Source organism: Hypanus sabinus, chromosome 6 (assembly GCF_030144855.1).
Source record: "Hypanus sabinus isolate sHypSab1 chromosome 6, sHypSab1.hap1, whole genome shotgun sequence".
NCBI lineage: Eukaryota > Metazoa > Chordata > Chondrichthyes > Myliobatiformes > Dasyatidae > Hypanus > Hypanus sabinus.
The window spans coordinates 154,740,065-154,766,332 of record NC_082711.1 but is presented as its reverse complement, the minus strand read 5'-3'; the positions used below and the strand labels follow the sequence as shown (position 1 = coordinate 154,766,332).

The following is a 26,268-nucleotide window of genomic DNA, read 5'->3' as shown; positions in this document are numbered from 1 at the left end:
AAATATTGTTCTGACACGATGATTGGTTGAACCCTCCAAGGATATGAACATTTGGAATACTTGGCTGGCTGACATATCACTGAACGTGTTGCTAACTTAACATTATAGCAACAGCTACTAAATGTTCTAATAAAGAACTTAAAGTTTCTGTCTCTTGCTGACTTCAAGTAATTCCAACACTTTCTGTTTTTAATTCAGTTTTCTGGTACCTGCAGGGTGTTTTTTTTTAAATTAGCTTTACAGCACCTCAAAAGATTGTTGACTGCCGTCCCTCCTTAAAATTTCAGCTTCGTGTTCCCTTTGGGCTTTTCAGTTGACGTTCTCTTATAAAATGCACTGGTGATAATCGACCTGAAAAACTGACTCGGGTTTCTTTCGCTCCAGTTGCTACCTGACCAATGAGTATTATCTAGTGGGAGGCAAAGAATGTCCCAAATCTTTAAGTTCCCCTCAACAATCAATCTGCTGGGGGATCCAAGCAGGACGACCAGAGTTTGGGGGTGGGGGATGGATTTGTTCGCATTTGGTTTGGTACCTGGCATCAGCCCGTCTGATTCTGATGCTGCTCGGCCCACTGTGTTCCTTCAGCGGACTGTCTGTCGCTCCAGATTCCAGCATCTGGAATCTCCAGTGTCTCCTCCCGCCCGCACAGGTTACATCCTCCCTTTGTGTGTGTGTGTTTATGTCAACTAGAAAAATTAACCCAGCCGAGCCGCGGTAAGCCCGCCACTGCGGGTTTTCCCTTCGGTTTTTAAAAGCCCTCCGGACGCCCGGTCCGGAGAGTGGCGGAGCGAGCATGCGCTTGGGGTACGTCATCGCGTACGGCGTAAGGTTGGGGGGGGGGGAATTAGCTTGTGTTCTGCTTGTGAGAAAATTGTACCCAAAACGATGAGGGGAAGGCGGTGGAGGTGTTTTTGAATGAAATGGTGATTTGACTATTTCACTCTACGAGCGCAGCGTTTGGCTGAGAGCGGGAGGTGGGCGAAGGCGTTTTGTGGTGAGGGGAAGGTGGTCTGTGGTCGGTCAGTTGGCTCCTCGGGGTGGGAGACATCAACAACATGGCGGCGGTGGAGCTGGAATGGATTCCTGAAACCTTGTATAACACCGCAATTTCGGCCGTGGTTGACAGCTACACCCGCTCTCGGAGAGAGATCCGATCGCTACCCGAAAACATACAGTTTGACGTTTATTACAAGGTACGGCCATCTTGCCCCGTCGCAGCTTTTTTATTTCCATCTCTTGTTGATTTTTTTTATTTGCATTGAAGCTGTCTGACGTGTGGAGTTGGTTTTTGTTTATATTTTACAATCTTCAAAATATCCACTCCTGCATGTTCTGTTCTGGGTTAGGGGCAAGTTCAATATTATTGTCACCAGTAATTGGTTAACAAATGCATTTAAATTTTAGCTTCCATTTATATTTTAGAAAAGCATTTGCCGCAGATGGAATCCGTCATCCATAAACGGTCAAGTAATGACACATTCCCTATCCATCCCCACACTGCAGATAATGTAGTATTTTATGGAGATAATTTGTAGAATGTGGTGTAAGCATCGTAATTACATTGTAATGTAAAGGAAATAACGGTCTTTTTCAGCGATTTCTCAATTCATCAGTTAATATGTGCATTTTTTTTTGTTTCAAACATCTTTCTCAATTCTTCTTTGAAAAAACGCTTTACTGATTTATTGTTTGTTGAAATCCCAAGTTGAATTGATAAATTTTGTGCACCCCTCAGGTTCCTACTTGTTTCGCAAAAAGTTATTACAGTACTTCATTGTTACGATGTTGCTGCCTCCCATTTATTCAGTGAAGAATTTTAGAGACAAACCTATAGCATTGTTCACTGAGAACAAAAATACTTTTTACTGTGCCTTTTAATAGAATATTCGGTGAAGTGAAACGACGAAAAGAATTGCAGATGTTGAAAATCTTGTGCAGTTCATTCAGTTAACCTGTGACTGTTTTGTTCAGTTTTATGCGTCAGATGTTCAAGCATTTTACTTATGCTGTGATACTGTTCAATTTTGCTTTTATAATTAGAACACAAAAATAATATTCTATAATGATGGATAGGCAATGTTAAAAATAGTGATGCGCAAATGGTCCATCTGCTTTTTCGTGGTGTATGTTTTTATGCACTCTATTGAAGTGTAGGCAAAGTGCTTACTCAGTAAGGAAGGAGAATTGAGGCTCATTCATTCCAAACTGCTTTAATATTTTTATTTTGCAGAATAACAGGCAATAGCCTTGAAATGCCCTTGTCATTTGGCAGTGTTAAATCTGTGACACAAGAAAAAGGTAGTTAACCAAATAAAAAGCGACAATAGTTTATCCTCGAGTTGTTTGCATCCATAATATACAAACCTTTCTCTAATTGGTTTTTAATATCTGAAAAGCTTGATTTGGTAATATTTTCTAGTAATGAATTGATTTATTTGCTTGGTGTTCCAATTACTGCCATGCTGATAATAAACACGTTCTCTCAATATATATTAGAGCAGGGAGTTTGGTATCCACCAATCTCTTAAAGTTACTGCATACAATTAAAGAAAATATTAGTGAGATATTTGCCATGTTCTTGAATAATTTGAAGTATGTAAAGGTGTAAGTTATGCTTACAATACAGAAATTTAATCAGATTTCAACTGGATATTGTGTTATGTTTTGGTAACATTTCCAAGAAGGGCCTTGGAAATGAAATACTGCAGATTCAGCAAAATTACACTCCAGGTTTAAAATCTGAGGATCGGTGGTATACACCAGGTAATTTTTAGAAGGTTGAGGAAGTATTTCAGATATGGGTAGGATAATTCTTTTGGAGAAAATACAGAATTTTAATAGCAGCAATTTTAAATTTTATACTATGTGTAGTATATTTAATATTTCAGTAATATTTGAGTATTGTAAATTGTAAAGCATTCTTTGTTTACATAATACATTATGGGTTACATGTAGGAAGTACGCAAATGGTGTTCTGCCACATCATATGTGCACTGCTCTGTAAAAGAAAACTTAGACCATCATCCCAGCTCCTGTATTTTTCTTATGATTAGTTTCCAGAATTGTAAAACAATGGCAACAAGTAAGTTTTAAAATGAACCTTAGGCAACTACCTACCTATTGAAAGTTTGAGTTAAAAAGAAAGTGCAGCACATTTTCTTCAGAAGAGGTGAGAGACGTTTGAATTAAATAAAAGACATAAAATGGATGAAATTCACGGTTTCATAAACAGTGAGTACCAGATGATAATTTAAAAAAAAGCAGAAATGGCTGGGTACATCAGAAAGGTAGACATCTTGGAAGAAAGAAATCTATGGCTGTATTCCATTAGAAAAAATTACTTATAATTTAAGAGATAAATATGAAACATTTCTGAAAATTTGGAGCCCTTATTTACAAAAGACAGGATTAAATATATAGATGCTCTGAAGATGAAACAATTGGTTATTAGGGGAAAGAAATAAATATACATATTAAAGTTATTACGAATTCCATGGAGCATGTGGAGATCTTCCAACAACCAGGCATTCTTTCTTTCTTTCTTTTTTTTCTTTCTTTCTCTTTTTTTTTCTATAGGGCAGTTAGGGGGGAGGGGGTAAGGGTTATATACATTTTTTTTCATACTTTACTTTGTAACTATTTAAAAATGCAATAAAAAAAAGAAAGGTAGACATGTTCAATTGTACAACAGATAACTGGATGATGTACTGTACACTGAACGAATTGAGCAGCATCGTGAAGCAAATAAAATAGCCAATGAAAAGCAAGTGCCAGTGTTACGGAGTGCAATAGGTGGAAAAACATACAGTTTGCTCAGAAGTTTAACTGCTTCAACCAAACCAGCCGAAATAAGCTTTGTTGATTTTGTGAACATAATGCAGAAACATTTAGAACTGAAACTATTGCTCAAAATAGAATGCTTTAGGTTTCAAATGTGGAATCAGAAGGAAGGGAGGGGGGGGTTCCATTTCAGTTTGTGTGGCTGAATTGATGAAATTTTCTTAACATTGTCAGTGCAGTGATGGATTTAATGATGCACTGAAAGATCATTTAGCTTGTGGAATCCTGCAAGAAAGCATTCAAAAATGGCTCCTAACTGAATCACAATTCATATTTAAAAGAGCATTTGAAATCATTGTATCAATGGAAACAGCAACCAGAAATGCGATTGAGTTGCAGTCAGGAATGAAATTGAGTGTGAATAAAATTGTAGTGTCCAAACAAAAATCTACCTGTCCAAACAAATTTTTATTATTGTTGTGGCTGGGACTTATGTACACTTGACCAATGCAGGTTTAAAGGAAAAAATTGCAAAAATGTGACAAAATATCCACATGGGAAGAGCATGTTGAGCAGAGAAAAATATAACATCAAAGGTAACGTTAACAGGAAAAAGGAAATGATAACATCAAGTTGCAGTTACAAAAAGAGCACTAATCTGCATGCTGTTAATGAAAAATCTGATAATGACAGAAAGTGACACAGGACTGAATAGCCTTGAGATTTATAGTGTGAAAATTAACAAGAGACAAGCAACATCGCTTACACCAGAAGTGAATGGCAAATTAATTAAAATGGAAATGTACACTGGATCAGATGTTTGTCATTCCACAAAGATACTGAACTGAAGCCAGCAGATATCCAACTAAGTACTTGTACTGGAGAAAAGATAACTCCTGTGGGAATGACATTTGTAACAGTGAAATGCAAGAAACCACATGCAAGAAGGCAGGTGTATGGGGTTGAGTGGAATCCGGGATCAACCATGATGGAATTGTGGAGCAAACTCAATGGGTGGAATGGCATAATTCTGCTCTATGTCTTATGGTTTCTATGTGGTTAAAAACATTGTTGTGCTATGATTGGCAGAGACGACCACATCTTGATAGCTGTGGTCCACATCCCACTATTTACATGTTCCATACCCTGCAATTGAGTCAACTGAAAGTCAATTGAGAAATGTACTGGATGATGTCACAGCAGCATTCTAGGATGGCATTAGAAAATTCAAACGTATCAAGGGTAAAATTGTGTTAAATGATAATGCCACATCCAAGGTTTACAAAGCCTGCCCAGTTCCTTATACTATCTGTGATAATGTATCCAGTGAGCTGGATTGCAAGGAAGCTGAAGTAATTCTTTCAAAGTTTGAGTGGAACCCATGGGCATTACCAGTGGTCCCAGTAGTCAAGAAGGATGGGTCTTTCAGGGCTTGTGGTGATTTTAAGGTTATCATCAACCCAGTGCTGAAAGTAGATCAAAGCCATCTGCCCAGGATAGGGGATATCTTCGCAAACCTTTCTTGTGGAGGTGGGGGGGGGGGGGGGGGTCGGGAAAGAACACTTCTATAAAAGTGGGCTTAGCTGACACCACCTGCAGATGAATTTGGAAGAAGAGTCCAATGTGTTTCTCTCCGTAAACACTCACACATGGCTTTATCACTATCATAGGTTTTCTTTTGTAGGAGCATCTGCACCTACACTTTGGCAGAAACCTCTGGTCTTGGTGCTACAAAGCTCCAGGTACTGAATGTTATCTGGATAATATCATTGTTACCAGTGAGGATGATGAGGAACATCTCCAAAATTTTAAAACAATTATTTAAAAGATTGGAAGATTATGGGTTCAGAGCATGACACGGCAAGTGTGTTCTTTAAACCAAGCATTACTTACTGTGATCACACCATTGATGCACAAGGATTATGCAAGTGTGCTGAGAAAATTCAAGCAGTGGTGGATGCTATCCAAAATGGCTGGAATGTGCAGCAGAAATTCCAGTTCCATTTTTAACAGTACCAGAATGAACTTGCCTTTGATAAGGGTTTCCTTATGTGGGGATTGACAGTTATTATACCATGCAAACTGAGAGCTAAAGTGTTGAAGGAGCTACATGCTGGTCATCCAGGCATGGTCAAAATGAAAGCATTTGCTCAAAGCTTTGTCATTTGGCTTGGGATCAATCTGCAGATTGAGCTCAGCAGAGAGGAGTGTAGTGTATTTAATATTGTAAATACATTTAGCATTTTGTGTTTACATAATTCATTGTGGGTTACATGTAAGAAGTACGGGGATGGCGTACATCATTATGCCACCTCGTCAAATGGACATAAAAACTAAGTAGACCATTATCCTGGCTCCTGTGTTTTTCTTTTGATTAGTTTCTGGAGTTTTAAAACATAATAATTTCATTCTTGAATAATTTAGTGTTAAGTTATTTTTTTAGTAAAAATCTTAAATTTTTTGGATTTTCTTTGTGTCTTTTAGTAAGCATGAGAATTATCACCAATATGAATCAGGAGTTGCAGAAATAGAATTGAGTTGCAAATCAGGCTTAATCTAACTGAATGGCAGAGAAAACTTGGCATCAACTTGATAAAGAGAATAACATTGAAAATTAAAATTTTTTATTGGAAAATTAAAGGTTGGCCTTCTAAGTATCCCTTGCTGAAAACTGATAAATATTTCACTGCTTTCCTGCTTTGTCTTGTGAGAATTCATCTTTGGAAAAACAGAAGATGGTTAAACAATAAAAGTCTGAATCTTTTTTTTCTTTAGAATGTTTTATATATTTTACTTTTATGTTCAGATGTGCTAAATGAATAAGTTGCTTTCCAGTTCCATTTTCTGGAATAAGAATCAAAAGCAGGAATGTTTGGGCCTTCAAGCTTGCTGCACTATTTATAAAGTTTTGGCTAGTCATTTATCTCTTGTTGCTTTCTTACAGTAATTCTTAGGTTCCCTAAACATTGGAAAAACCTACTTGTCTTGAATATTTACTTTCTGGTGAGCAATTTTGAAAGGGTCCACTATCCTTGCGGTGAAGAAATTACTTTTTGTTTCTGTCCTAGATGGCCAATCTTATTTACAATTATAACCCACACAGAGGAAACATTATTCCTCGCATTCCTTGTAAAGCCCTGTTAGAATTTTGTATGTTTCCATGAGATCATCTCTTGTTTTAATAACACTTTTATTCTGTTTTTTTCCTTATTACAATTCCTATCCCAACAAACAAACTAATGAGCCATCATTACAATTTGTGTATCTTGGTCTTTTTATTTTTTTCCACTAAATGGGAAACCTCATTTTTCTACCTATCCTATTCATCATGTACTTCCCTCAATCACTTAAATTGACTTATCCCATTGAAATCCATTTACCTCCTTCTCAGAACATTTGCTGCCATCCAGTTTTGTATCACTGGCAAGCTAATATATTACACATGACAATTCCCATATCAAAATCATGAAAATTGATTGTGAATAGGTGGGTCATCAGTAAGCACCTGTGACACCCTCCTAACCTGTCAAAAATCATGTTGTTGCTATTGGTTTGTTTGGTGAACCAGTCCTTAACCTACTGACATGTAAATCCTAACTCTATGTGCAATCAATATTTTTTAACTTTTTGTTTGACATCTCATGAATGGTCTTCTGTAAGTCCAAATACTGCAACATCCACACATTCCCTCTTTTCTATTGGTTACAATCCTTTTTTAAAAAAAGAAAACAGATTTCAAGTCTTTTTCATAAAAACCTCAAACCAGTTGCTTCAGTACAGTTTGCTGGAAGAGCTGAGCATGTTGAGCAGCATCGGAAAGAAATTGTTGATTGAATGTGATTTGATTCTCTCATGTTGTTTCAAAAATTTATTTAAGGAGGACTGCAACAAGGCATGGAGGTTGATTGGTCATTGTAAATTGTCCCATGATGAGGCTAGGATTAAAATCGGGTGATTATTGAGTGGCGTGGCTGGACTTATTTTTATTATTATTTTTTGTATTTGCATATTTTTTCCTTTTGGTTGAACGCCCAAGTTGGTGCGGTCTTTCATTCTATTATGGTTATCCTATTAGAAATGATATAGTATCCTTTGCATGGAGCGATAGATCTATTCCTACATGAAATTAAAGGCACACAATGCACATGCAAATTATTGGCATGCTTTTATTTCTTAGCTTAGTGTATACAGTGGCACTCTTTTAGGCCACTGATAAGCTGCCTGTTGCTTACTAAAACTTACCGTTCACTATGTTCTATACCATGATTGTAAGGCACATCAGCAAAGCTTCACATTGGAAAATTACCTCCCCCTCTGCTATTCAAGAAAAGTAAGAGGAAGAAACCAAGACAGATTGATTTATTAGCACAGTATCCATTGTCAGGATACCAAGTTTAAAATGACCATAAGTAACTAGAACCAGAATAGCAAGTGGCTGAAAGCAAAAAAAATCTATAGTTGCTATAAATTTAAAATACAAAGTGTTGGCGTGCTCAGTCATTCAAGAAGCATCTAAGGAGAATAAGGTAGTCAATATTTTGGGTCAGTGATTATCACAATGTCGATGACTAGATTTTACCTGAAGTGTTCACTGTTTTTTCTCTCTCCACAAATGCTGCCTGATTTAAGTACCTTAAATTTCCTTAAGTACCTTAGTTTCTATTTATTTTGTGAAATTGCAGGAATTATTTTGAAGGTGTTAGTTATATGGATATCTTAAACTCAGTCATGTAGACTTTGAGGTTTGCTTGTAGAATCAACTACTGACACTTGATTTGGCTAGAAGATTACAGGATTAGAGCATAAGGATATTGCTTATGTACTCCATTGTTAGGCTGTGACTGGCAGTGAGGCACAAGGACTAGTGTCGGGCATGCAACTGTTCGCTATATTTTTAAATAACTTAGATATTGGGTAGGAAGATTTATATATGTGTTTGCTGATGACATAGATGAACAGCAATGTAGGTAGGTGCATTGAATTGCAAAGAGCCTAATAAATTACATGAATGGGCTGTAAAGGTGACAAATAGATTTTTAGGTGGATATCTGAGGTCAGTCCCATTGGATTGGAAAAGGATAAAACAGCAGTATCAACATGACAAAAAAAAAGGAGTAGCATTGACTCATGGACAAGAGGTCATTGTGTTAGGATGGCTAAAGAAGATAAGTTAGTTTATAGGTATTCTAGCCTTTGTATAGACTGGAGTAGAATAAGTACAGAAGACCTGAAACTTTACACAGTTTTGATTTAAACTACAGCTGTTAATAAGATATTATTTGACATTTTCCTCCGTAATCAAAAGGAAGTATAAGGCTCCCACGAAATATTTCACAATTGATTTCCAACTGTTTCCCAACTGTGCTCAACTATGAAATTAGTGATGGAAGTTTAGTAGTGAAGCATTAACTTATCATTTCAGATCAATTAGGCTATAAAGTTTGCCTGTTTAACTTGTGCTAGGATAGATCTAGTATGGGTTTGGGGCTGAGCTCATTTCTGTGGAAAATAACAATGGGGGTAAGTTTGAAATACTAATATTCAATTGATCATGATCACCCACCTTGCTCATGAGCTGCTTGTCCCATCAGGGAGGAGACTACGTAGCATCCACGCCAGGACTGTGAGACTCAAAAACATTTATTTTTCCCCAAGCAGTGATGCTGATTAACACCTTCACACATTGATCCACCACCGCTCCTCATCCCCAACCACCACTACTTTATCAATTCCTAGATACAGGCACTCCTGTGCCTAGCGTCACATTATGGACATATAATCAATCTATGTATATAAGGTACATTATGCATTTTATTTATTGTTTTTTATTATTATTGTGTTCTTAGTGATTTTATTTTTGTGCTGCAGTGGATCTGGAGTACAATTATTTTCTTCTTTACACTTGAGTGGTGAAAACAATCTTGAATCAAGTTTAATTAGACATTTAATTGTTTTTTTTAAACTTCTAATACTTTTGTTTCATGTAATCAGAAGATTGGAGATAGTGATATGGACCAAATTATTCCTTGAAGATCCATGCAAGTGTTGTTCAAATGGGTAGGGTTATTGTACTTGGAATGAGTGCATTGTGAGTAACCTAGAATTATACAGGACTCTAATATTAAAATTCTGGAGAATGATACCCAAACTCTGGTTCCATTTACTGGAATTTGAGAATTCTGGGCAATATTCTCAATATTAAGGACAACATATAAGAGCAATTGTTAATACTAGTTGGGATTTGAAGACTAGGGTGCAGTGTTAAATTTTTAGAGTGACGGAAAAGGCTGAAAGGGCAAAGTAGCTAACGCATCCCTGTATAAATAGTCAAATGATTGCATTTATAGTGAAGCAATTTCTTTGCCAGTATACTATTTTTTTAAATGTGTATGTTATCGAGCATATTTTTATTCACTTGACGATATTGCTTCATTCACCAAAAAAAACTTGTGAAGAAGTAACTAATGGACAATAATAACTGGACCTTTCATCAACTGATTTTACAGGAGGCAAGGTCTTTAACAACAGTTCTTTCAGAATATATGTTGATGCTTGGCCAAATCGTTTTAAACAGGCAAAGATATTTGAGTAAACACCACAAGGAAGATCATTTTTTGGTATGCTGGTTTTAATTTACAATGAAAGAATCTTTAATATTATGGTTTGAAAATAAGTTGGAGTCATTGGATTTATTTGTAAAGCAATTCCATGCTTCTCTGGTAAGTCTGCAGCTGAGATCTGCCTGGATGTACAGGTCCACAATCCCTTGTCAGAAATTCTGAAATCCAAAAAGCTCTGAAAACTGAAGATTTTTTTCACCAACAGCTGATGTCACAGGTGTGGCGTGGCAGCACTAGCAGAGGCCGCCAGACATAAGTTGTGGCTTAACGCTCGTACTGGTTACAGATACATTTGCTGTTTGCTGATATTTTGTGTTCACTGTTGACTTTGTGTTTAATTTCACTGTGAAAATATCAAAAAGAGCTGCAGATACCCCTATGGGTAACAAATGAGAAAAAGAGAAGGAAGCATCTATCATTATCACTAACACAGAAAGTGGAGTTATTGAAAGTGATCGTGGTGCGTCTGTGCGGCGTCTTTCTGAAGAATATGGTGTTGGAACTATCACTGTATATGATTTAAAGAAATAGAAAGGCAAGTTACTGAAGTTTTATAGTGACAGTGATGGAACATTTGGAATGGTATTGGAAGATTTATTCCAGTAAGTTATTTTACCATGTGTTTGATTCAATTCGTTTGAAGCTATATATTTTTATGTTGAATGTTTTCATTGGAAATAAAATATTTTTCTTGTTATTATTCCCTAAATAATACAGTATAACAATTATTTACATAGCATTGACATTGTATTAAGTAATCTAGAGATGATTTAAAGTATGCGGGAGGATGTGAGTAGGTCTGGAGCTCCGCCGAGTCCTAAAGTCTTCCCGCACTGAGACTGGTTAAATAAGGGACTTGAGCATACGTGTTTTTTGGTATCCACGGGTGGGTGGGGGGGGGGGGTCCCAGAACTGGCCCCAAAGATTTTGGATAAGAGATTGTGGACCTGTAATGGCAGATAAGCTTGTGGCTGGGCTGTTTCTGAATTTAGGCAGAACTACAGTGTTGCACACAGCAGAACACCAGCCCCAAAGTGTACCTGTGGAGCCTATGAAGACATTAGCAAATTCCACATGTTTTCAGATCTTCAGAATGGGGAAAATCTGTTAGCTAAATCTACACCAGAGTGAAAAGAAGAATCAGTTTCTGAAGTCACTCAAAACATTCGATGGTAGTGACAGCTTTAATTCTGTAACATGGCCTCACTTGCAGTCAGATCTGTCCTGTCATGCAACCAGCCAAATATGGTTTAAGAGGTCAGTGTCATACTCTGTTATAATGGCCTTTTCTGAAGATCTGCAGGCCAGGGTCCGAGGAGAAGTCTGCTCCAGACTGCGCTGAGAAAATGGTCCAAGCAAAGGAGGTCTCTGATTTTGATTATTAAAATACATCTTTGTGTGATTTGTTGCACTTAATATCTGGATCCATTTTACCATGCATTGTCTTCACCAGTTAAAGCTGATCTATAGCCTGGCTTAAATGGCATGCTCTTGATACCATTTTGCTGGCTTATTATCCATATCTAATTTTTACAGAAAACTGTTTTAGTGTATATATTTTGAAAAAAAGTCAGCATTTGTGCTCGGAAACATGAATTCGAACTTGCTTAATGAATTGTAAATCTTATTGTCCGTCTTAAGGCTAGTTGTGCACATACCCCTCATCCCTCCCCCTCAACTTTCCCCTACAACACTTAACTGGAAGCAACTCTTCCAGGTAAGACAGGTTCATGTACATCTCCTCCTGCCTCTTCCAATCGCATTTGGTGCTCTTGAAATGACCTCCTCTACATTGGTGAGACCAAACACAAATTAGGCAACTATTTTGCCGAGTATCTATTTTGTTTGGAGCTCCTGACTGCAAGCCATTTTAATTCCTCTTCCCATTCTCCAACTGATGTGTCTTTCCTTGATTTTCTCCACTTCTAAGGTAAGGCTAAATGCAAACTGTAGAGCAAACCTGGTACTCCTGCATAGTCCACAACCCAATAAAAATAATACAATTTTTGAATTCTCCAGTTCAGGTAATCTGTTCCCCTTCTGTCCCTATCTCTCTCATGATCTACCCAGGTCCTCCCATTTCCAATCTGCCCATCATTTCTGTCTCATTTGGTTCTATTCTTCACCTTCCCCATCAGATTTCATTATCTGCAGCACTTGTCTCCATTTATTACCTCCTAACCTCTATTGCTGTCTTCACCCTTCCTGACTTTGAGAGTAGCATAAAGAAAACAGTGATCTCTGTATAAATGTGCAGCTCCTGCCCTGGATGTGTATGATGTTAATTTTGCTTACAATAGAAAGTTCCATTTCAGCAGTAGCTTTTGTTTTCTGCTCGACATGCTAATGAATAGTGACAAATACAAGTGGACATCCGTTAGACTATATCAGATGCTTGAACAGAAATGCCCAAACTTCAGGACCTGAGCAGAATGTAGTTTTCTATATTTCAAGTACTGCTCTTAGAGATAAATAGTTTGTGCTGCAATATTGTCAATAGGTACATATTGGGGAAATATGATTGTTCTCCAATCTAAGTAGATGTGTTTTAATGTCCATTGCATTGTGCTCTCTAACCTTGGGCCATGTTTTTAAAGGTTAAGCACCACAATGCCCTCTAATCTCTATACTGATATATTGTAGATAGCAATTTTGTATACAGTTGTATAAAATAATTCTGCTGAAAACACAGCCTCTGTATTACAGGCTGAGGTCACAACTGGTAAGGTGTGTGTGTCCATCCTGAAAGGACAAAAATGGCATAAATCAAGGTGTAAGATTCAAAGGTCAATTTTAGAACATAGAACCGAGAATAGTACAGCACATTACAGGCCCTTCAGCCCACAATGTTGTGCTGACCCTCAAACCCTGCCTCACATATAACCCCCCCACCTTAAATTCCTCTATATACCTGTCTAGTAGTCTCTTAAACTTCACTAGTGTGTCTCCCTCCACCACTGACTCAGGCAGTGCATTCCACGCACCAGCCACTCTCTGAGTGAAAAACCTTCCTCTAATATCCCCCTTGAACTTCCCTCCCCTTGCCTTAAAGCCATGTCCTCTTGTACTGAGCAATGGTGCCTTGGGGAAGAGGCACTGGCTGTCCAGTCTGTCTATTCCTCTTAATATCTTGTACACCTCTATCATGTCTCCTCTCATCCTCCTCTCCAAAGAGTAAAGCCCTGGCTCCCTTAATCTCCGATCATAATCCATTCTCTCTAAACCAGGCAGCATCCTGGTAAATCTCCTCTGTACCCTTTCCAATGCTTCCACACTCTTCCTATATTGAGGCAACCAGAACTGGACACAGTTGTTTTAAGATTTTGTTTTAAGACAAAATAAGAAGAATAGCATATTTGTACACCTTTCAAAATGGTGCTGCCAGTGCTACGAAGGAATAGTTTGAATTGACACCATGAAATAAATGTCTTCATGTGAATATTCTGGAGCAGAACTGAGTAAAAACAATTTAACTGCTACTAAAGGATGCTTTGCAGTCATCGGACACTGACTTCTGTTATATGGTAAGTAAACTGAAGAACAGAAGCTAGTTTTATATATCAGGCTATAGCATTTACATAAAATAACAAATTCTTAGTCAGATTACAATTTCAGGTCCAAATAACAAAGCTGAAGTGACTAATAAAGTATATCCCACTATTGATCCACAGTTCATAGAGGAGTATCTCCCAATCAGTGCTATTGTTGTAAGCAGGAAATGCAAAATGCTCAGAAGAATTTACTAACATTTAGCTTTCCTATTAACAAATCTACAGACATAAAAGATCTCAGCTAGAACTGTGTAAAATAAGTTGTTGGATATGATAGTACTAAATGAAACAACCTGGAAGTGAAAAAAAAAGTTCACTTAACTGCATTGAAAAATTCCGGTCTAAAAATGACAAATAAACATTTCATCCATGCAGTGGATGAAGCACCAGCAATGGTAGAAAAAATGTAGACATGTTAGACTCTTGAATTTCCATAATTTCTCCTAGCTTATTTCATCATTCATCAAGGTTGTCTTGGAGACAGATATTTGAAGTTCAAAGATGTTAAAACTATTTCAGAAATTGTAAATTTTATTTTCTGGATTATTGATTACTTTAAATTCCAACATTTTGATTTTATCTAATGTGAGATGATCGCAAATCACAATCTAAAAATTTGAAATGTGAAATAGTTAATTCTCACAATTTATGTGACGAGGTGTGAAGAAAATGAGCACCGTATATTTTGTTTTTCAACCCATGTTTCTTGCACAGATTATGTCATTTTGTGCTCTAGAAATTCTATGAAGCCAGCACGTCTGTAATATGATAATCAAGTAGATGTTTAATACTTTATATCATGTGAATTATTAACATTAAAAATAAAGGTCTGTATTCTTGAGATTAAATGTTTTGAGTAGTATTGCATGTGGCATCCAAAAGCAATCTAGTTTGGCACTCCTGTGTTAGGCAGAAGATAGGAGCCAAGTTATCAGTTACATATTATGCAATATTCACAGACATCCTGTGTGTTTAGTGCCTCTTGGATAAGCTCCTACCCCATTCCTGAACCTACTATCACAATTAATTAAAATCTTTGATATTCACTACCTGAGTGCACTTAACCCTCCTTGAAAAATCACATGGGTGTAATTAAGAATATGGTTTCTTAGAAGTAACTAAAGTCTGTTTATATAGTCCTCTCAAGGGCAATTAGAACTGGAATTAAATGGTGTCCTTATCAGCATTGCCTACAGGTTATGAGAGAACCTGGAAAGTACTAATTTTTCTAATTAAAGTCATTTGGCTTTTACAGCTTTATCAACAAGGACGTCTATGCCAATTGGGTGGTGAATTCTGTGAGCTTGAGGTGTTTGCAAAAGTACTGCGAGCTTCAGACAAAAGGTAAGCAAATTCTATGTGAATGTAGAAGTTTATGCTTTGATTTAATCAATTTATACCTGTTGTCAGTCAATTTCAATTTGGAAGTAACAACAGAGTAATAAGATTTTGAGCCTGAAATGTTGTAATCCAGAATATTCGCAGTGATATTTTTGTAATGCACTCTTTCCTTAAAGTCCAATTCTAGGAATCCTGGGCTAGTACCAGGACATTTATTTCTGAGTTCCAACTTTGCAAAATCAAGACTGTGTCCTGAAGTATAGGTTTAGTCTGTTTCTGTAGATATTATTAATGTTGTTTTGAAAATTTTGGATATTATTTTTGTCTTTCTGGGAACATGCAATAATTTCAACAATAAGTTAACTCTGAATTGATTCAGACACAATTGTATGCATTGAGTGGGTTTGCATTCCTCTCTAATATGTTCAAAGGACTTATTCAGTAATTGCAGGACTTTTTATGTGCTAGAGATTTTTCTGAAAATCTTTATGACTTCCTGTACAGGCAATTATAATTGCTGACTATGTTCTAGAAATTCCTTTACCCATTATTTGCTTTTAGCACGTTTATTGCCATCAGCTTTTTCCCCTTTTCTGGTTTACACACATTACCAAAACTGGTCATTTTTGTTCACCCTGAGCTGGAGCTTCTGCATGGTGGAAAGTCATGTTTTTGATCAGAAAATTCTGAGATTTTTAATTCCAAAGTGCATACATTAAAATAAACCAGGAATTGATACTGTTGAATAGGGACTATAAAAGAAAAGATAACATAACAAGCTCCAATAATTGACAGATCGATCATGTAAAAATACAAAAGTATTTTTGCAAGCAAAATTAACTATATCAGGGGTCAGCAACCTTTACCACTGAAAGAGCCATTTGGAACCGTTTCCCACAGAAACGAAAACACTGGGAGCCACACAACCCGTTTGACATTTAAAATGAAATAACACTGCATACAATGTTTTTTTGCCTTTATGCTATGTATAAACAAACTATAATGTGTTGCATTTATGGAATCGATGAACTCCTGCAGAGAAAACGAAATTACGTTTCTGCATGCAACAAAAACATTTTGAACTCCGAAAAAAAAGACGTTGGGTTGAAGGTTACTTTTAAGTAAAATACTCAGTGTCTATTTGAGTCCTTCTTGTATTTATGAAAAACACCGAACTAAATTTTCCGCCAGCAGCAAACCAAAAATAACGTCAGCCAGCTGTCAACCTGAAAAATAAAAGGACTATTTCACTGAACAATGAAAAAATATGAATATACGTAAAATAATAGGCAATTAAAATATTTATCATACTTGGTTAATGGGATTTCTGCTCCTGGACCTCAGCGCACAGCATCTGCACATCAGGGCTGTATGACGTCACCTTCATCTTTACACAGGATCGCAAGCTGTCATCAATGAGGCGTGCGCGATGTTTGTTTTTAATAAAGTTCATGTTGGAGAACACCTGCTCACATACATATGTGGATCCAAAGATTGACAGGACTCCAAGCGCATACTTTTTAATGCTTACATAAATGTCGGGGATAGCATTCCATGTTTCGAACACAAGTTTGCCCGGTTTTGGGAGGTTTTCAATATCACTCCATTTGTGATTCTGAGCAAGAACGGCCTTCTGACGGGCAACATCTTCAAGGTCTGCTGTCAAGCGTCTAAACTTGGACACCCATATGTCTTTGTCGGCTATGTCGGCCAGTTCCATCTCAAGATCAGGTTGACTCACACCTGCCAATGCAGTCGTATTCAGTAGGGATGGAGCGATGCTTAGGGGAGTGACCGGGAAGGATAATGTGTTTTTTTTCCTCTCTGAACTCACAGAAGCGTTTCCCAAATGATGTTTGCATTGCGATGATTGCAGAATGTAAATACTCCGAATTTATCATGTCGTGACCTTGTTTGAACTCTCTCAAATTGGGGAAGTGAGACAATGTGCCTTTCTGTAAATCTCTGGCAAGCACTGTCAACTTGCGCTCGAATGCCAAAACATCCTCCAACATGTGTAGGGCTGTACGTCCTTTCCCCTGAAGAGCTGTGTTCAGCGTGTTCAGGTGCGCTGTCATGTCTACCATGAAGTGTAGCTTTTCCAGCCACTCTGGCTGTTCCAGCTCAGGAAAGGTGAGCCCTTTGCTGCCCAGGAAAGTTTTCACTTCTTCCAGACACGCGACAAAGCGTTTCAGCACCTCCCCTCTGGACAGCCAGCGATTAAAAACACGTTGTAGCAGTGTGCTACACGCAGTCAGTAAACTGCAGTCAAAGATAGCTTTATTCGAACTAAACAGCCTTGCTTTTAAGCCTCCCTCAACCCGCCTCCCATGGGTGCGGATGCTCCAAAAGACACGTACTCACAAACCCCCGTAGGCTAGCTCCCTTAGCCTGAAAGCTGGCTAATTGTGAGCCAGTTCCAATGTGCCAGGAAATGGGTCGCCACAACGTCTTATTTAGATTGTACAAGATCACCATAATCTTCAAATTTAGGATTACATTTCAAAAACTAACAAACTAACATAAAATATATTTTAATTAAATACTCACCATTTATTTTCCAAAGCTACAGGGAGCCGCAGCACAGAGATGAAAGAGCCGCATGCGGCTCCAGAGCCGCGGGTTGCCGATCCCCAAACTATATTAAACCTTAATTGTTGAATTTGTGAAATTCCCTAAATTTGCAAGCTCTGAAAATACTTAAATTAAGGGTACCTAGTACAAAAATGCTAAGCAACACCCCCAAATACTGGAGGAACTCAGCAGGTCATGCAGCTTCTCTGGGAATGAATAAAGTCAACATTTTGGGACGAGACCCTTCTTCAGAACTAGAAAGGAAGGGGGAAGTAGCAGAATAAAAAGGTGGGGGGAGACGGAAAAGAGAATTAGTTAGAAGCTGATGAGTGAAGCCAGGTGAGTAGGAAAGATTAAAGGCTGGAGAAGAAGGAATCTGAAAGGAAAGCAGAGTGGACCATGGGAGATAGGAAAGGCAAAGGGGAACCAGGGACATTTGCACTCACTCACCTTCCCACCAAATACAGGGATAGAATTCCTCTTGTCATTACCTACTATCTATGAGCCTCTGCATCCAACACACCATTCTCTGCAACTTCTGTCATCTTCAACAAATAACTGTCCAAATAAAGCAAGTACTGTACAATTATTTTTTAAAGTTTTTGCTTATTTGACTATTGTCCAGTATTATTTACATCTACTGTGATGAAGTGCTTTGAGAGGTTAGTGATGAAACACATCAACTTCTGCTTGACAAGCGACTTGAATCTGCTCCAATTTGTCTAACAGCACAACTGGTCCACAGCTGATGCCATTTCATTGGCTCTTCACTCAACCCTGGAACATCTGGACAGCAAAGATGCATATATCAGAATCGTCTTTATCAACTACAGCTCAGCATTCAATACCATCATCTCCTCGAAACTAATCAATAAGCGTCAAGACCTTGACCTCAATACCTCCTTGTGCAATTGATCCTCAATTTCCTCACTTGCAGAGCTCAGTCAGTTCAGACTGGCAACAGCATCTCCACAATCTCCATCAGGACAGATGCACCACAAGGCTGTATGCTTAGCCCCCTGCTCTACTCACTTTATCTTTGACTGTGAGGCTAAGCACAGTTCCGATGTCATATTTAAGTTTACTGACGTCACCACTGTTAGCTGAATCAAAGATGGTGATGAATCAGCATATAGAAGTGTGGTTGAAAATCTGGCTGAGTGGTACTGCAACAACAATCTCTTACTCAGTGTCAGCAAAAACAAGGAGCTGATTATTAACTCCAGGAGGAGGAAACCAAAGGTCCATTAGCCAGCCCTCATTGGGGGATCGGAGCTGGAGAGGGTCAGCAACTTTAAATTCCTTGGTGTTATCATTTCAGACAATGACACAGCCAGTCAGAATGCTCTCCCCGGTACATCTGTAGAGAAGTTTTCAATGTTTTAGGTGACCAGCCAAATCTCCTCAAACTCCTAATGAAGTATAGCTGCTGTCTTGCCTTCTTTATAGCATATATGGCAGCCAGTCAATACACTCACCACTGCACATCTATAGAAGTTTATTAAAGTTTTAGATGTCATGCTGAATTGTTGCAAACCTCTAAGGAAGTAGATGTGCTGCTGTGCTTTCTTCACAGTTGCACTTGCTTCCTAGTCCCATGATAGATTTTTTGAAATTATATCATCAAGGAAATTTAAATTGCTGACCCTCTCCACCTCGGATTCCCACATAGAGGATTGGCTAATCGACTTCTGGTTTCCTCTTGCAAAAATTTGGTGCCAGGATCCGCAATATCTCGGATCGAGTTCTCAGTATTCTCAAGAGGGAGGGTGAGCAGCCGGATGTCGTGGTCCATGTAGGAACCAATGATGTGGGTAGGAAGAGTGAGGAAGTCCTGAAAGGTGAGTTTAGGGAGTTAGGTGCTAACTTAAAGGACAGCACCTCCAGGATAGCAATCTCAGGATTGCTACCAGTGCCACGTGCAGGTGGGTTTAGAAATAGTAAGATAGTACAGATCAACACGTGGCTGAAGACGTGCAGGAGGGACTTATAGATAATTGGGCAGTTTTCCAGGGAAGGTGGGACCTGTTCCGGTGGGACGGTTTACATCCGAACTGGAGGGGGACAAATATTGTTGCAGGTAGATTTGCTAGAGAGGCTCCAGTGGATTTAAACTAGATACGGGGGGGGGGGGAGGGGAACCAGAGTGTCGGAGCAGATGTATGGGAGAAGGAAGAAAAAGAAGATAGTAAAGTTGCTGCACCATTAGAGATAAACAGAGAGGAAGAGGTGGAGAATTTCTTAAATGCATTTATTTTAATGCTAGGAGCATTGTAAGAAAGGTGGATGAGCTTAGAACATGGATTGATACCTGGAAATATGATGTTGCAGTTATTAGTGAAACATGGTTGCAGGACGGGTATGATTGACAACTAAATATTCCTGGAGTTCGTTGCTTCAGGTGTAATAGAATAGGAGGCACAAGAGGTGGAGGTGTTGCATTGCTTGTCAGAGAAAATATTACAGCGGTGCTCTGGCAGGATAGATTAGAGGGCTTGTCCAGGGAGGCTATTTGGGTGGAATTGAGGAATGGGGAAGGTGTAGTAACACTTTTAGGGGTGTATTATAGACCACCTAATGGGGAGCGAGAATCGGAGGAGCAGATTTGTAAGGAGATGAATTAGCATATAATGAGCATATAATCAGCAGGTATTTGTAGTAAGCACAGGGTTGTGATTGTGGGTGATTTTAATTTTCCACACATTGACTGGGAAGCCCATACTGTAAAAGGTCTGGATGGTTTGGAGTTTGTAAAATGTGTGCAGGATAGCTTTTTGCAGCAATACATAGAGGGACCAACTAGAGAAGGGGTAGTGTTGGATCTCCTGCTAGGGAATTAGATGGGTCAGGTGGCAGAGGTATGTGTACGGGAGTACTTTGGGTCCAGTGATCACAATGCCATTTGTTTCAATATAATTATGGAGAAGGATGGGACTGGACCGACGGTTGAGATTTTTGATTGGAGAAAGGCTAACTTTGAGGAGATGCGAAAAGATTTAGAAGGAGTGGGTTGGGACAACTTGTTTTATGGGAAGGATGTAATAGAGAAATGGAGGTCATTTAAAGGTGAAATTTTGAGGGTACAGAATCTTTATGTTCCTGTTAGGTTGAAAGGAAAGGTTAAAAGTTTGAGAGAGCCATGGTTTTCAAGGGATATTGGAAACTTGGTTTGGAAAAAGAGAGAGATCAACAATAAATATAGGCAGCATGGAGTAAATGAGGTGCTCAAGGAATATAAAGAATGTAGAGAGAATCTTAAGAAAGAAATTAGAAAAGCTAAAAGAAGATATGAGGTTTCTTTAGCAAGTAAGGTGAAAATAAATCCGAAGGGTTTCTACGGTTATATTAATAGCAAAAGGATAGTGAGGGATAAAATTGGTCCCTTAGAAAATCAGAGTGGACAGCTATGTGTGGAGCCAAAAGAGATGGGGGAGATTTTGAACAATTTTTTCAGTGTGCACTAAGGAGAAGTATATTGAATTGTGTAAGGTCAGGGAAACAAGTAGGGAAGTTTTGGAAACTATGACGATTAAAGAGGAGGAAGTACTGGAGCTGTTAAGGAATATGAAAGTGGATAAATCTCTGGGTCCTGACAGGATATTCCCTAGGACCTTGAGGGAAGTTAGTGTAGAAATAGCAGGGTCTCTGACAGAAATATTTCAAATGTCATTAGAAATAGGCATAGTGCCAGAGGACTGGCATATTGCTCATGTTGTTCCATTGTTTAAAAAGGGTTCTAAGAGTAAACCTAGTAATTATAGGTCTGTAAGTTTGACATCAGTGGTGGGTAAATTAATGGAAGGTATTCTTTTAGATGGTATATATAATTATCTGGATAGACAAGGTCTGATTAGGAACAGTCAACATGGATTTGTGCGTGGAAGGTCATGTTTGACAAATCTTATTGAATTTTTTGAAGAGGTTACTAGGAAAGTTGACAAGGGTAAAGCAGTGGATGTTGTCAATATGGACCTCAGTAAGGCCTTTGACAAGGTTCCGCACAGAAGGTTAGGAAGTTTCAATCGTTAGGTATTAATATTGAAGTAGTAAAATGGATTCAACAGTGGTTGGATGGGAGATGCCAGAGAATAGTGGTGGATAACTTTGTCAGGTTGGAGGCCGGTGACTAGTGGTGTGCCTCAGGGATCTGTACTGAGTCCAATGTTGTTTGTCATATACATTAATGATCTGGATGATGGGTTGGTAAATTGGATTAGTAAGTATGCAGATGATACTAAGGTAGGTGGCGTTGTGGATAATGAAGTAGGTTTTCAAAGCTTGCAGAGAGATTTAGGCCAGTTAGAAGAGTGGGCTGAACGATGGCAGATGGAGTTTAATGCTGATAAGCGTGAGGTGCTACATTTTGGTAGGAATAACCCAAATAGGACATACATGGTAAATGGTAGGGCATTGAAGAAAGCAGTAAAACAGAGTGATCTAGGATTAATGGTGCATAGTTCCCTGAAGGTGGAATCTCATGTGGATAGGGTGGTGAAGAAAGCTTTTGGTATGTTGGCCTTTATAAATCAGAGCATTGAGTATGGGAGTTGGGATGTAATGTTAAAACTATACAATGCATTGGTAAGGCCGAATTTGGAGTATTGTGTACAGTTCTGGTCACCGAATTATAGGAAAGATGTCAACAAAATAGAGAGAGTACAGAAAAGATTTACTAGAATGTTACCTGGGTTTCAGCACCTAAGTTACAGAGAAAGGTTGAACAAGTTATTCTTTGGAGCGTAGAAGATTGAGGGGGGACTTGATAGAGTTATTTAAAATTATGAGGAGGATAGATAGAGTTGACATGGTCAGGCTTTTTCTATTGCGAGTAGGGGAGATTCAAACAAGAGGACATGAGTTGAGAGTTGGGGGCAAACTTTTAGGGGTAACATGAGGGGGATTTTCTTTACTCAGAGTGGTAGCTGTGTAGAATGAGCTTCTAGTAGAATTGGTAGAGGCAGGTTCGATATTGTCATTTAAAGTAAAATTGGATAGGTATATGGACAGGAAAGGAATGGAGGGTTATGGGCTGAGTGCAGGTCAGTGGGACTAGGTGAGAGTAAGCGTTCAGCATGGACGAGAAGGGCCAAGATGGCTGTTTCCATGGTGTAATTGTTTTATGGGTATATAAGTCAATGGTGAGCTCCTTGATCTTGTTGACATTGAAGGAGGTGGTTGTTGTGATACTGCTCAGCCAGATTTTCAATGCTGATTTGTCACCACTTCCGTTTTGGCCAATGACAGGCGTGTCATCTGCAAATTTAAGTACGGCATTGGAGCTGTGGTTAGCCTCGCATTTGTAAGTAAAAGGGGAGTAGAGCGGGCGCTTAAGCACACAACCTTGCACTAGTTTTATGATACAAAACTTTATGAAAAGTAAAGATTTTGTTCAGATTTTAATATTCTTTCCTAATAATAAGACACTAATCTTGTGTGATAGCTACATTTTATATCAATTTTTATGTCTGTCTAAATGGTTGGTTTTTAGAGAACAGTAGTTGTTCTTCTGTGGAAATGGTTCCACAAGAGTTGACTGAATTCCTTTTCACTTTTATACCTAGCACTTAATAGTTTAGTGCAATCAGAATAAACTACTTCATTCGAAATCTGCTGCTTGACTTGAATTCTGGTTTTGAACACCTGAACAAGGTGTCATTAATTTACTGAAAAGTATTAGTCTTTTTTAGTGACCTAAAGAGTTGGTGGTTTTTGCCTCAACGCTAGCACTCTAGAAGCTTTATTTACCTGTTAAGCCTATTTAGATTGCTGTTCAACTTGCTTTTAATGTTGTCAACAACACTGAAGGAATGTTGCAAATGAGAAAGATCTTAAGTTAAGACTGTAAACCACCATTCCTTCCTTTAAATACAATGCCTTGTACAAGTTTTCATTTTCCAACCCTTTGTTCATATAAATGAATATTTCAACCAGGGATTTTGACCAATTGAACTGAGAATTTTTATTTGTGAATCACGTGCTCCTTTTTCCACAGTAAAGCCCAAAAAGAAACGGGGAAAATTGTAAAGCATGAAAAACTTAAAAATTGAAATACCAGCAGTTCAAAAGTTTATCCTCCCCTTGTTCAGCACTCAGGATTGCCTGCCTCTTACAGCTACTACAGCCAGTAGTTATTTTGGATAAGACTCTATTAGCTCTACACAACATGATGAAGCAAGATTGCCGATTCCTCCTTGCAAAATTGCTCAAGCTATTTGGGGAGTGGTGGTGTACAGCAATCTTGAGGTCTAGCCGGAGATGTTCCATTGGGTTAATGTCAGGACTTCTAGCCACCTAAAAGCATCAATTTTCTTTATTTGAAAACACTCCATGGTTGCTCTGGCTGTGTGCTTATGGGTCATTGTCCTGCTTGGAAGATGAGCTTTCTCCCCAATTTAAGCTTTCTGTCAGAGGCTAGCAAGTTTTTATCCAGGATCTCTCTGTATTTAGCAGCATACATCTTCCCATCAATCCTACCCAGATTTCCTGTCCGTGCTGCTGAAAAGTATCCTAATAGCATGATGCTACTTCCACCATACTGTACAGTGTTACCTGGTGCAGGATTAAATTTATTCCGCATGTACCACTTAGTGTTGAGGCCAAAAAATTCCTCTTCAATCTCATCCAGCCACAAGACCTTCTTCCACATCTTTACGGTAACTTCCAAGTGACACCTTGCAAAGTCATTATGGGCCAGGATGAGCATTTTTAAGCCAGGGCTTCTTCCTTGCCACTCTTCCATTTGTACCCTTTTTGTGCGAAGCCATGTGGAGCCATGAATTTCATCTCCAGTTGCAGCCAGTGACTTCTACAGTACCCTCTCTTACAAGTGCCATTCTTCACAGGTGAACAAGTTTAGAGGGGCCACCCGACCTAGGCATTGTGGCTGTGGTACTATATTTTCTCACTGTTTTAGTGCCTTTGAAATGGTCTTGTACCGTTCCCATGATTTATGCTTCTCTATTATCATTTCCCTGACATGCCTTGAATGCACTTTCGTCTTCTTTTGGTTTGGTCTGATGAAAATCTACCATGCAGTTGGACGTTACACAGAGAGGGGGTATTTACTCAGGTGATCCTCCAATTTCCTTTCCTGGGTGTGTTGATAAGTTAATATACAGTATTACACTTGAGGAAAGTTAGCATAGTAATTACAAAGGGAATGAATACTTTTTCAGCCTCACAATTTTGGTTTTTAAGTTTTACTATATTGTTGACAGGTTTTGGAATTTTTGTTTTGTTTTGACATGATACACAATGTTTTGTAGATCAGCACAAAAATATCCTACTTCAATCTATATACAGTCGGCTCTCCTTATTTGCGAATTCAGCATGCGCGAATTCAACCAACCACGGGATCGCGAAAACCCGGAAGTGCTCTTCCAGCAGTTGTTCGAGCATGTACAGACTTTTTTTCTTGTCATTATTTCCTAAACAATGCAGTATAACAACCATTTTACATAGCATTTACATTGTATTAGGTATTATAAGTAATCTGGAGATGATTTAAAGTATACGGGAGGGCGTGCGTGGGTTATTGTGGATCAGGATCGAAAAAATCAGAAGTTCTCTTACTAAGTAAGACGGATCAGGTACATTCGGTATTATTTAGCGTCAGTTAGTCAAATGTTTGTCTTAGTATATAGTATATATTTGACCTTTCTATGCATGTAAAACACTTAAGAACTTATGTTTCAGCGCTGGGGTTGGGAGTGGAAGTTCTCGGGACTCGGGACAGATTGCTCCCGAGTGCGCTTTCCACCGTGCCGGGTTGATATGAGGATCAAAAACCCAAAACCCAATAGTTAAACCATTGCATTGCTTAGTAATAATTGTAGCTTTCATCGGGGCAGAGCCTTTCTCACTTTATCCTTTAAAATTGTTCAGATCATTGACCAACTGTAGCCTAACACTTTTCCAATGACGTTTCACCTCTTTCCAATCACTTTATTATTTCCACTTTATTTTCAGTCGTGATCATGATTATTTTCGTGAACAGAAACACTGCGCATTCAGAGCTCTGGCGTCGGGTCCTAATGTCTCAGTGCACTGGACAGGTTAAATAAGATCTGTTGTTCCGCTTGGTTCTAAGGTCCACCGGATGGAGAAAGGTTGCATAAGGGACTTGAGCATCCACAAATTGTGGTATCCACGAGGGGTCCCAGAACCAATCCCCCGCGAATAAGGATGGCTGACTGTACTGCTAAAACTCTCATGCTCTGTTCTGTTTGTGACCTCCAGTTAGCGCAAACTGTGCATTACAGCGACACTTTTTTGGCTAAGTTGACCTAAAATGCGCTAACTTACAGAATGCAGACAAAGTTCAGGGTTATATATTCGTATAAAATTGCTCATTCGCCAAAATCAACTTCCCCGTTTTTACCCAAGAGGCAATCTGCCAT

At 38.6% G+C, this 26,268-nt stretch overlaps 1 protein-coding gene across 1 annotated transcript in view; it reads left to right on the top strand.

The window, feature by feature from the left end:
* The first annotated feature begins 831 nt into the window (after window positions 1–831).
* The window catches only part of appbp2 (amyloid beta precursor protein (cytoplasmic tail) binding protein 2), a 75,345-nt gene continuing 49,908 nt past the window's right edge, over window positions 832–26,268 (top strand). Inside the window, exons 1-2 of the mRNA XM_059973240.1 lie at window positions 832–1,196; window positions 15,210–15,298. Of these exons, the coding sequence (XP_059829223.1) occupies window positions 1,059–1,196; window positions 15,210–15,298 (227 nt within the window). The 5' untranslated portion in view covers window positions 832–1,058. The remainder of the gene's footprint in view (window positions 1,197–15,209; window positions 15,299–26,268) is intronic.